The 12,747-nt window shown below is 38.2% G+C and overlaps 1 protein-coding gene across 1 annotated transcript in view; it reads left to right on the top strand.

Moving 5' to 3' along the window:
* Positions 1-12,747, top strand: part of smc1al (structural maintenance of chromosomes 1A, like) — an 84,961-nt gene that overhangs the window by 68,611 nt on the left and 3,603 nt on the right. Inside the window, exons 19-24 of the mRNA XM_051661232.1 lie at positions 6,666-6,819; positions 8,742-8,855; positions 8,945-9,101; positions 11,793-11,947; positions 12,031-12,182; positions 12,255-12,324. Of these exons, the coding sequence (XP_051517192.1) occupies positions 6,666-6,819; positions 8,742-8,855; positions 8,945-9,101; positions 11,793-11,947; positions 12,031-12,182; positions 12,255-12,324 (802 nt within the window). The remainder of the gene's footprint in view (positions 1-6,665; positions 6,820-8,741; positions 8,856-8,944; positions 9,102-11,792; positions 11,948-12,030; positions 12,183-12,254; positions 12,325-12,747) is intronic.

The raw sequence follows: 12,747 nt of genomic DNA, 5'->3' as shown, positions 1-12,747 counted from the left end.
AGATATTTAACCTTAATAACGTTAGCCTAACGTTAACGTAATTTGCAAGCTAGCTTGCTTGTTCACCAGGCATTTAAGTTGGCAAAGCAACATCAAGTTATATGGTCCATGTGTTGCAGATTGTTAAACATGACTTTTCACAGAACCGTATTCATAATTATTATTGCAGCCAAACCCGTCACCGTAATGAGAGGAGCAGATCATGGTAGGGTGAAAAAAAAGCGAGTGCACGTGCCACATAAATAATGTTACCTAGAAAGTTACTGGTAGGTGTGTGTGTGTGTGTGTGTGTGTGTGTGCGCGCCTTGCAGTTAAAATAAACATGACATCAGATGAGGAGGACACTGACAAGGAGTGAGAGTGCAGCAGACCTAAAACGCGAGTCCAAGCCCCCCAGAAGTACCTCACAAAGTATTAGGAGCAATGGCTGTGCCTCAGCCCCTCAAAACTACCAAATCATGCATTTTGCAGATTGTGCAATTACGATTTTGACGATAGCCATCAAGGAGCTTCAGGTAATAATGTAGCTAAACCTCTAGTTACAAAGGCCAACATTCCTAGATAAAGAAAAAGAAAAAACAAAACCCGAAAGAATTCTTTCTTGGTTCTTTCAGGTTTTGTCTTTTTCTTTATCTAGGAATGTAGGCCTTTGTAACTAGAGGTTTAAGTGGAAAAACGAGCTTAAGCTGGTAACTGTGTTTTAGAACATGGTAGCTGGTTTAAGCTGGTCATGAGCTGGTCCAAGCTGGTCATGAGCTGGTCCAAGCTGGTCATGAGCTGGTCCAAACTGGTCATGAGCTGGTCCAAGCTGGTCATGAGCTGGTCGACCAGCTACCATCTTCCAAAAACCAGCTTGAGCTGGTAAGACTAGCTCATGACCAGCTCGGACCAGGTCATGACCAGCTTCGACCAGCTTAAACCAGCTACCATGTTCCAAAACACAGCTACCAGCTTAAGCTGGTTTTTCCACTAGGGAATAGAAAAAGGATCTGACAAAACCTGAGAAGATATTTCAGTTCCTCACCAACCCCATGTCAAAGGTGTATTCACTGTTTCTGAAGAGAGCCATACCTATATTTGACATCAGCAACCAAATACTTCAAAAAGAGGAGTCATGCATACATATCCTGCTTCCAACTTTGGAGCTGCAATTGCAAAAGGTATTGCTTTCATTCTGTAAGCCTGAGCATGTGATCACTATGATGAATGAAATTGGTAGAGGTATCAAGCCAACCAGCACAAGGGAAAATCAGCTACCTGATGAGGAACTCTCAACTGGCCATGACACCCAAACCTTTATCCAAAGCCAGGGTAACCTAGAGCTATGTTAACCTAGATGTCTATGTTAAAACATGGTCAAAGTTCCAAAACTTGAGGTGAACATATGTAAAAAGTTCCAAAACTTGAGGTGAACATATGTAAAAATGGTCCCTGCAAGTCAAAAACCAGGGGTTCAGCCTCCTCTGAACTGAAGTCAAGATTATTCACACACACGGTTGTCTCTTCCTAAATGTTAATTATTTATATTATATATTTACTAAATATGTCTTTTCATTAAAATAGTTCTTCTCAAGAATATATGATTGTATTGTTTTCTTCATAGCCGATTTATATGTTGAATAACTTGATATGGCGGTGAGTGGGGAAATGACCGTGTGCAAAGCGAAGTGGTGTGAAAGCATGTGAACTAAATGTTACACTCTTGTGGTACTCAAAATATTTTCCCAAGGTTGGCTGGTCTGACTATGTCATTATTATGCGTTCGTACTGCTTTCGCTCTAACGTTATTGGTGAACTGGACATAGCTTTTGAAATTCTAATCACAGATGAGATGTACTGCCGGTTGGGCGTGTAATAAAATATCAATATATATTGATTATTGATTGGTGTTATTTTATTTTTATATTTTTGAGGCATCAATATATTAATGTTAGCTGATATTTTAATTAAAAGCCTAATTTGTGTGCTTTCCAGTTCACTCAGCTGGCCTTCCGTTTCATGTAGTCTGGCGTAATAGCTTTGGGTGACCACAAGAGGGATATATATATAATATTTACTGAGAAGCAGACAAGGCACAGGTCTCACAACACAAGATGCATTGATGTGGTGCAGGTGGCAGTTGTGGCTATAGCCACCATACAGACAAAATTTAGGAAGGTTTTTGTTCTTCAAGAATGAACAAAGTGATGTTGATGAGCTTGCAGGGTCCTGGAAAACCTGGAATTTTGCAATGCAGTTTTCCAGTCATGGAAAATTAGAAAAATACCTAAATGTCCTGGAGAAAAAAAATAATTGTCCTGGAAAATATTTCAATATAATGAAACGATTTGACTGTGTACAAAAACGTGGTAACGGGACTCGGAATAGGAGACAAATACACAAATTCCTATTGTTTTGTCACTGCTGGCGGCTTGCCATTGTGGAACAACAACAACAATGGTTAAGAGCACTTACACCCTCTTGATTGATTACAGCAGCAGCCAATCATGTGCTTGGCAATCGCAGTCCAACTGAGGCAGATCGCTTGATTGGTTACAGCTACAGCCAATCGCGTGCTTGACTACAGCAGTGCGTGCACAGTGAGAAGTGGCATTAATTAAACTTCTCATTCATAAACAAACTGAATGACCTCGTACTAGGGCTGAAACAATTAGTTGATGTTATCGACAATAAAAAATTGTCAACAACAATTTTCGTTGTCGAATAGTCGATTGATCTGATTTAACGTAACATGAGATCATATGAAACTCTAACGATGATGCGCAAGAGCAGCAATGCAGTTCGCGCCTGATTAAGGAGAGGAAGAATTACACAGATCAAAGTCCAGATGCACTCCAAACTTTCCAAACAGCTTCAGGTGATGTAGATCGCAAATTATGAGGGAATTTTAATGCAAAAATACAAAATAAGGAAATACAGAAGCACTCTCGTTGTGGAGCTGGAGCAAAACTTGCGTGTAGAGCGTCTTTAAAGGAAACCCGGCGTTACATCTTTAATGCGTTATAGCTTTATTAAAGTTCAAATAATAAAGAAGCAGGTCACGTAAATAACTACAAAGTCCGAAACTGGCATTTCTCTGAGCAGTCTCTGCCTCTTTTGTGAATGTCATGATCTAAGGGGGTGAGAGAGAGTGTGCATCAGCCAGATGCATTTTCAATCGCGGGGACATTCGTCCCTTGAGCGCGCGCTTGCTGCAGCTAGATTATAACATGATGGCTCGTGACTTATTGAATCATAACACAGTATATGTGTGACTGTGCATTTCTTATCGTGAAGAAAATTGGCAATACGCAGCTTTATTACTAAGAGAGAGTTTGTTTTTTTGTGAGTTAAAGATGGATTGAAGTGAACAGAAAGGTGAGAGAGGGTAGTCTTCGCCCCATTATACACTGCAACAAAATACGTTTTTGATTTGTTTTTGTTTTGGCTTGTTTTCCAATATAAATATCTAAAAATCCTTTAAAACAACGTACATTTTCTTTAGCAGCTATACTGCAGAAGAAAACATTATCTCAATGTTGAATATTTTAAAATATCTAAAAATCCTTCAAAAAAGATGCATTCACCTGAGAAGCAGCACATAAGATATTTAGACTTGCTTTTAGAGAATAGATCTTGAATATAAGTATATTTTGTCTTTATTGGACTTGCAGAAGTAGAACCAAGTGAAAAAATGCACAAATACAAAATACACTTATATTTAAGATACATTCTCTTAAAGCAAGTCTAAATATCTTATATGATGCTTCTGAAGTAAATGTATCTTGTCTTAAGAATTTTTAGACCATTTTAAATGGTAAACAAGACAAAAACACAAGATAACAATTGGATTATTTTATTGAATTAAACTTAAAGTATTATTTTCCCCTTTATTTCTGTGAATTAAATTTAGAGGGATTTTTAAAAGATAATTTTGTCCTCTTGTTAGTAAGCACGTTTAATACAGCCTTCTAAGTCAGGGCACAAGCTAAGTTATCGGTTGAGATCTAATGATTAATCGTTGCAATAACCGCCGAATAGTCATTCTAATAATCGTTAGATTAATCGATTATCAAAATAATCTTTAGTTGCAGCTCTACCTCATACATGTACTGAATGAGAGGGGCATGTTCATTTACTTCAGCATCGCCATGTGAGTCTACCTTGTACATCATGGAGAGAAAAGGGCAGAAGAGCTATTAATGTGTAAAAGTGACTGATGTTATTGTTTATACATGTTGAGGGGCTTTCACATGACGGAATACATTGGCCGAATACATTGAAGTCTGTGAAGAGACATGTCAGCACAACCTCGGCTCCAACTTCACACCAAAATGTATTTCACTTATGTTTTTGCCTCACACTAATGATGTCTTTGCTAGAACAAAGCTACAAGAAATATTTAAAAACTGTCCAAATTTATGAAGAGGTATTGAGTATCCAGAGACCCCAGTTACTGAACTACAGTAATTACATTCACACACACACAAAAATAAAAACCGCTAAGAGCTAAACATAATGAGTCCTTTTTTTACTTTCTGCAATCAAAGCAATTACATTTTTTTTTTTTTTTCTCTCTCTCTTTCAAATAAATGTTTTCAATGTTTTTTTATGTACACCCCCCGCTTTCTTGCATGGCAAGCTCATAAATTCGCCCCGCCATGAAGCTTTCTGCAACACCGCTGCTGTTGAGCGGAGCGTTGACACCTCGACTCAACACATTCGTAATGTGCTTTACAATGGCGAAAGGACATTATTGAAACTCAAAATTAGTATTATTTGGCCATTATTGTTTTCTGATAAAAGTCATGCTCAGTTGTTTAAATGCTGTAGGAAAATTATACAGTACATCTGCTTTGTTCTTATAATGTTTAAATACTATAAAGTTTCTTCGCAGATATTGTGGACATCTCAAAATGATTTAATGACTCACTCATTGCAAATAAGACGCTCATTTGTCACCACCTAGTGGCATCTCCAGAAGGGGTCACTAAACTAGTTAATGAAACTGAACAAATTTGTCAAACAGAAGCAAGCCACAACATAATACCCTTTTTTCTTTTTTCTTTTTTTTTTGCAGCTAATTCTGCACAATTGTTGAGATAATTTGCTATACTCGATTCATTAAAATAGCTTAAGTTGGTGCTTTTACCTTAGTCTAAAAATAACCCCGTAATACATGTTTGTGGATCAGTGACTGTCTCACCTTTATAGTTATGAACTTTAGACAACGATGACAGTTGGACCACTGATTTAAAAAAAAAAAAAAGAATTCTCACTGGGTTGGTAGCATAGTGATTCGGCCTTAATACCTCGGGATATTAATTCATTTTCAATAATTCAACGATCGGAGTCAGCTTATACCGCGATTACCACATGTAGTATGTGTGTCTAGTCATAAAAATGTCACCTGCAATAAAACACAATGTCATGGAATATTACATATTTGGACGAAAATTTATGTTTGAATGTACAATTAATCAAATTAAAATTGTGATGTGTCCTAGTGTGATAATTAAACTTTAAAAATCTCTGATTTAATTGAATAAATAAATTATCTGCAAGTGATGCGCGCTTCAGAATGAATGTGTAGAGCCGGCCGCTCATACACTGAAAACACCTCATCATGATCATCACGTGCACTCTTGTGTGTGAGATGACAGAGACAAAGAGCACTCTGAAGTGCACAGCACATAAAGACTATGTATTTATTTAATTAAAAAACAGCTTTACAGGGATTAATAATCACACTGGGCCATGGAGGTGAGAAACTACCATTAAAAACAAACAGAAACGCCAAAATAAAAGCTCGATTTAAATGCATGCATGTTATTTTGCTTAAATATTACCCTTGTTGGGTGCATAAAATGTCCTGGAAATGTCCTGGAAAATTGTGCCTTGAAAAGAGTGGGAACACTGGTTAGTGTATAAAACTGGTGTTACTGTGCAAAGTGAATGATTAGAAATGGCAACCTTTACTATGCAATTTCTCTGTATGTAGCCTTGAATATGTCTTTCATTCAAGCTGTCAAACCACAACACGACATACTTGTAATTAAAAATACATTTATGTAGGCTCTATGAAAGATACATATAAACAATATATCATCCAGTGATGCTAGAGTAAATAATCTTTGTTTAATTTTAATGATTTGGGTCAAATTAAATGGAATACAATGTGAGTTGAGCTCTGGGGCGCTGCAGAAATTTTAGCAACCTCCGGAGACATTGAGTGGTGGCAGAGGTGTGCTTAAATTCTCCTCTGTCTTGCCTGCACTCAGCTCCTGTATTTCATAGGAGATGCATAACGTGAGCTCCACTGACTTCACTCTCATCGGTAGTCGCTCCTGAACATCGCTGGTCCTTTGCATAAAGTTAAACTTTTCTCAACTTTTTGTTGTTTACCACGGCTACACCTTATCACAGAATGTAATCAAACACATTACACGAGATTTGTTGGGAAATATGCATAACTTGGAAAATAAACTACACAACTGGCAAAATTCTCTTTGATGCGTATATTTGTTAGTTAGCAAATTAAATTGAGAGTGTGACAAGTGTGTTTTAAGAGTTTCACAGGGCCAAAAGTGCCTATAATTGAAGGAAAACACAGACTTTTTTTTTTTTTTTTTAGGAATTGGGTATATTGTTCTAATGGGACACTCCTGATCTGTGTGTGTGGTTAGGGAGTTGACACAGCTGCAGAAGGAGGTGACTGCCATCGAGACCAAATTGGAGCAGAAACGCAGTGACAGACACAATCTGCTGCAGGCCTGTAAGATGCAGGACATCAAACTGCCCCTCCGCTCAGGAACTATGGACGACATCAGCCAGGAAGAGGTACGGGTTAGGGATGCTTCCATTGTTATCGGCCGTTATTCACTTCCTGTGACCCGATCGGTGGTCTCATAATTTGGCTAATCACACAAACTGATCGGCCATTTAGCGAAAAATGTTCAGCTCCTTTTAGACTTCATCACAGGAGTGTATACAACACTGGCCGAATGTTGTAGAACAACAAACTTGATACAGTAGTTCAGAACGATGCAGTGTGTGTGGTATGGAGGATAGTAAAAGCTTGCATTCCCTCACCAGTCCACCGAGACCATTTTATTTTACATACACTAATAAGCAAAAACATTATGACCACCTGCCTAATATGCAGTTAGTCCTATGCATGCCACCAAAACAGCGCCGACCCACCGAGGCATGGACTCTATAAGACCCCTGAAGGTGTCCTGTGGTATCTGGCAACAAGACATTAGCAGCAGAACCTTCAATTCCTGTAAGTTGCGAGGTGGAGCCACCGTTGATTGGCTTGTTGGTCCAGCACATCTCACAGATGCTCAGTCAGATTGAGGCCAGGGCAACACCTTGAACTCTTCATCATGTTCCTCAAACCATTCCTGAGCAATGTGTGCAGTGTGGCAGGGCACATTATCCTGCTGAAAGAGGCCACTGCCATCAGGGAATGTCATTGCCATGAAGGGGTGTACCTGGTCTGCAATGATGTTTAGGTAGGTGGCACGTGTCAAATTTACGTCCATATGAATGGCAGGACCCAGGGTTTCCCAGTAGAACATTGCCCAGAGCATCACACTCCCTCCGCTTAACGTCTTCCCACAGTGCATCCTGGTGCCATCACTTACCCAGGTAAATGGTGCACACGTACACAGCCGTCCACGTAATGTAAAAGAAAATTTAACTCATCAGACCAGGCGACCTTCTTCCACTGCTCCAATGTCCAGTTCTGACGCTCGTGTGCCCATTGTAGCCACATTCGACGCTGGACAGGGGTCATCATGGGCACTCTTACCAGTCTGCGGCAACATAGCCCCATATGCAAGGATGCACTATGTGTTGACATTCCTCCTGTAACCATCATTAAAATTTTCTGTGACTTGTGCCACAGTAGACCTTCTGTCGGTTTGGACCAGACGGGATAGCCTTCGTTGCCCTCGCGCATCAATGAGCCTTGGGCGTCCAAGGTTTGTCGCCCGTTTTCAGACCACTGTCAGTAGGTACTCACCACTGCTCACCAGGAGCAGCCCACAAGCCTTGCCATTTCTGAAATGCACTGACCCAGTCGTCTGGCCATAACAATTTGGACGTCTGCCCATTTCTCCTGCATTCAACACGTTGACTACGAGAACTGATTGTTCGCTTATTATCTAATCTACCCAGACCTTGTGACATGATGTTTTTAGGAGATGATCAACGTTATTCGCTTCACCTGTGAGTGGTCAATGTTTTGGCTCATCGGTGTATGTCTGAACTACTATAGTAGTTGGCCTTTGGGAAGCTCTGTTTAATTACACTGGTTTGGGGTTATGGCAACCAGACACCGATCAGAAACTTTTCTTAAAGGGTGTCCACACAAGAAGACACATGCAATGCAACAGAATGGAGTATAATAAAGGAGTCTCAAGACACGTCTAAAGCTGTTAGGTAAAAAGTAATTACTTAAAGAATACATTAAGTGGCTTTACCTGTGAACAGCATTGTTTTCCGTTGAACCCACAGGAAGCGTGCTGTGACGTTGGTAGGTGCTATTCTTTAGAGAGCCATCTAAAGGCAGCACTTATCGGAAGACCTGATATTGAAGAACTGATAACCAATTAAGTTAAAAGTTTTAAAAGCTTACACTTTTATAATTGTGAATACTGGTAAAAGTGATTAATAAAACTGATTGTCAGTCCATCTCTTCTCATAAGACATGCAGAAGGAAGGTTTGTAATAGTGTCTATAAATGTGTGTTGTAGGGTAGTTCTCAGGCGGAGGAGAGTCTCAGCAGCAGTCAGAAGACCTCCAGCACTGTCCTGGCTAAAGAAGCTCTCATTGAGATCGACTACAGCAGCCTGTCAGAGGATCTCAAAGTAAACTGACTCTTACATTACTGGATTTGCACTGTTCTGGACATGTCCTATTGTGTGTCAAGTGTAAAGTGACTGATGTACTTCTGCAGGATTCTCTGTCAGATGAGGAGATCAAAGGTGAGATGAACACATTACAGCAAAGGCTGAATGAGCAGCAGAGCATCCTGCACAGAATCAGCGCTCCAAACATGAAGGCCATGGAGAAACTCGAGAGCGTTAGAGACAAGTTCCAGGAGACCAGTGACGGTCAGACACCAGCACTACACCTGCTGATCATTCATCTTATAGTAACATTCATAACAAAAGTAGGGCTGGGCAATACAGCTAATAAAAATATTATATCTTCATATTTTTAAGCCTTTTGACACAATATATATGGGAGACTGGACTAGTTGTCACACATTTTACTCCTGTGAATATTTCGCAGGGTAGGTTTATTTTTGAAAGTCGAAGTGTTTCCTACAAAAAAGCTATTACACATTTTCATTGTTCTTGCCCAGGAAAAAAGAAACAGTTCATTAAACACATGTTGACCATTTTGTGACACCTTGACAACAATGCAATATGTAAAACAATTATGAGGCACAAAAGAATTCATAAAGACACATTAGTTTAAAAGGTAACAGAAAAAATCAAAAAACTGATTTTGGCCCCATGTGATAAATTGTATACATTTATAGCAAACACATGTGACAGCCTGCAAAATACCTTTGTCATAAGAACACATTTAAACCTTTCGGTTAAAATCTTCGTAATAGTTGAACCTTGCCTGAATGTATGCCAGAGTGGTTTGATTATGTTTGCTTGTTTACTCAAGCGATATTGAGAAAATGTACTTTGAAGGGTAGAACTCACAAAAATTATTTTAATTTGAGAGCGTTTTGAACGAGGTGTTTGTAACCAACATACAAAACCTCTGCTAAAGAAAACACATTTGTGTAATTGAACTTTTAACTCCAAGTTGTACTGTTATTGAAATATAGCCTTTGTGACCACTAAATAGCACTGTTTTTCATTAAATGAACACAAGGAAGAATGATATTGAAATAGTTCATTTAAGTACACCAATATACAACAATACATAGTAACAAAAACAGCAATGTTTACCAGCACATATTGTTAATAAAACATTTGAATACATTAAAAATAACACTTTTTTTGGAGGATGAAGTTATACAGTGAAAGAGACCGTTTGAACTGATTGATGGAAATTAAAAGAACTTACCAACTCAACAAGGGAGGGTTGCAAAACTAGTATAATGAACAAATAAATCATGCATGAATATATTTGCTGTATTTACAATGTTTAATTTTATGTTGCCAGCAAAATAGTGAATATTTGATGCATTGCCCAGCCCTAATTATAAGGCAACCTAAAAAGTAATTAGGATTATAAATATAGTGACCATATTGTTTAACTGTGTTGTAGGGCTGCAACTAACGATTATTTTGATAATCAATTAATCTAAGGATTATTCGACTATTCTGCAATTATTGCAGCGATTAATCATTAGCTCTTAACCAATTATTTAGCTTGCGCCCCGACTTAAGTTGTATTAAACATGCTTACTAACAATAAAGAAGAAAAAAATATTTTAAACATACCTCTAAATGATCTCTAAATTTAATTCACAGAATTAAAGGGGAAAATAATACTTTTATTAAGTTTAATTCAGTAAAGAAATTCACTGCAAAAAATCTAATTGTTATCAAGTGTTTTTGTCTTGTTTACCATTTAAAATTGTCTAAAAATCCTTAAAACAAGATACATTTACTTGAGAAGCATCATATAAGATATTTAGACTTGCTTTAAGAGAATGTACCTTAAATATAAGTGTATTTTGTATTTGTGCATTTATTCACTTGGTTCTACTTTTGCGAGTCCAGTAAAGACAAAAATATACTTATATTCAAGATCTATTCTCTAAAAGCAAGTCTAAATATCTTATGTGCTGCTTCTCAGGTGAATGCATCTTTTTTGAAGGATTTTTAGATATTTTAAAATATTCAACATTGAGATAATGTTTTCTTCTGCAGTATAGCTGCTAAAGAAAATGTACGTTGTTTTAAAGGATTTTTAGATATTTATATTGGAAAACAAGCCAAAACAAAAACAAATCAAAAACGTATTTTGTTGCAGTGTATAATGGGGCGAAGACTACCCTCTCTCACCTTTCTGTTCACTTCAATCCATCTTTAACTCACAAAAAAACAAACTCTCTCTTAGTAATAAAGCTGCGTATTGCCAATTTTCTTCACGATAAGAAATGCACAGTCACACATATACTGTGTTATGATTCAATAAGTCACGAGCCATCATGTTATAATCTAGCTGCAGCAAGCGCGCGCTCAAGGGACGAATGTCCCCGCGATTGAAAATGCATCTGGCTGATGCACACTCTCTCTCACCCCCTTAGATCATGACATTCACAAAAGAGGCAGAGACTGCTCAGAGAAATGCCAGTTTCGGACTTTGTAGTTATTTACGTGACCTACTTCTTTATTATTTGAACTTTAATAAAGCTATAACGCATTAAAGATGTAATGCCGGGTGTTTCCTTTAAAGACTCTTAACACGCAAGTTTTGCTCCAGCTCCACAACGAAAGTGCTTCTGTATTTCCTTATTTTGTATTTTTGCATTAAAATTCCCTCATAATTTGCGATCTACATCACCTGCAGCTGTTTGGAAAGTTTGGAGTGCATCTGGACTTTGATCTGTGTAATTCTTCCTCTCCTTAATCAGGCGCGAACGGCATTGCTGCTCTTGCGCATCATCGTTAGAGTTTCATATGATCCCGTTACGTTAAATCAGATCAAACGACTTTTCGACAATGAAAATTGTTGTCGACAATTTTTTTTATTGTCAACGTTGTCGATAACATCGACTAATCGTTTCAGCTCTACTGTGTTGTTTTTATTGTTTATTGTTTTCATAGAGTTTGAAGCTGCCAGGAAGAGAGCAAAGAAAGCCAAGCAGGCATTTGAGCAGATAAAGAAGGAGAGATTTGACCGTTTCAACGCCTGCTTTGAGTCTGTGGCCACCAACATCGATGAGATCTATAAATCTCTGTCCCGCAACAGCAGTGCTCAGGTACTTCAACACTTAACACATTCTCTTAGAAACATTGCATATCCACTGATGATGATCAACACTTTCATGTGTGTTAATATCAGGCGTTCCTGGGACCCGAGAACCCAGAGGAACCGTATCTGGATGGCATCAACTATAACTGTGTGGCTCCAGGCAAACGCTTCAGGCCAATGGATAATCTGTCTGGAGGAGAGAAGACTGTGGCAGCTCTGGCTCTGCTCTTTGCCATTCACAGGTATCTACAGCAGCACACCTTGAAATTCATTAAAGTCTGAACCTGACTGACATGTATCTCTCATCTGTACAGTTATAAACCTGCTCCATTCTTTGTGCTGGATGAGATTGATGCTGCGCTGGACAACACCAACATCGGCAAGGTGTGTTTATTACAGCCAATCTAAAGAAAACAGTCACACATTTCTGGCACAACAGACTACATGGTATACGTTGATTACATCATCTTGCACCCAGGGGGCATATCAAAAATCAGGGAAAACATGAAAAAAAAAAAAATGTAAATGAAAAATATGTCGGCACATTTTTGCTCCCAAACAATTTAATAAGCTAATTAAATTGATTGACCCAGGAAAAAAATATGTCCAATAAAGAACCTGTGATTCATGATTTTTTTTGAGATTGTGTTGGTTTATTCTGGTATGGATATATACAGTATTAATTGCATTTGTTTAGGTCTTAAAAAAGGACTTCAAAAGCCTTAAATTTGATTTTTAAAAATGTTCAGCAGCCCTGTTTAAGCTTACACAGATATACATGTTACACTAACATTTGTGTGTGTGTGT

The sequence above is a fragment of the Myxocyprinus asiaticus genome, chromosome 29 (genome assembly GCF_019703515.2).
Source record: "Myxocyprinus asiaticus isolate MX2 ecotype Aquarium Trade chromosome 29, UBuf_Myxa_2, whole genome shotgun sequence".
Classification (NCBI taxonomy): Eukaryota; Metazoa; Chordata; class Actinopteri; order Cypriniformes; family Catostomidae; genus Myxocyprinus; species Myxocyprinus asiaticus.
Note: the sequence above shows the minus strand (reverse complement) of the source record. Positions and strands in the feature narration are given on the sequence as shown.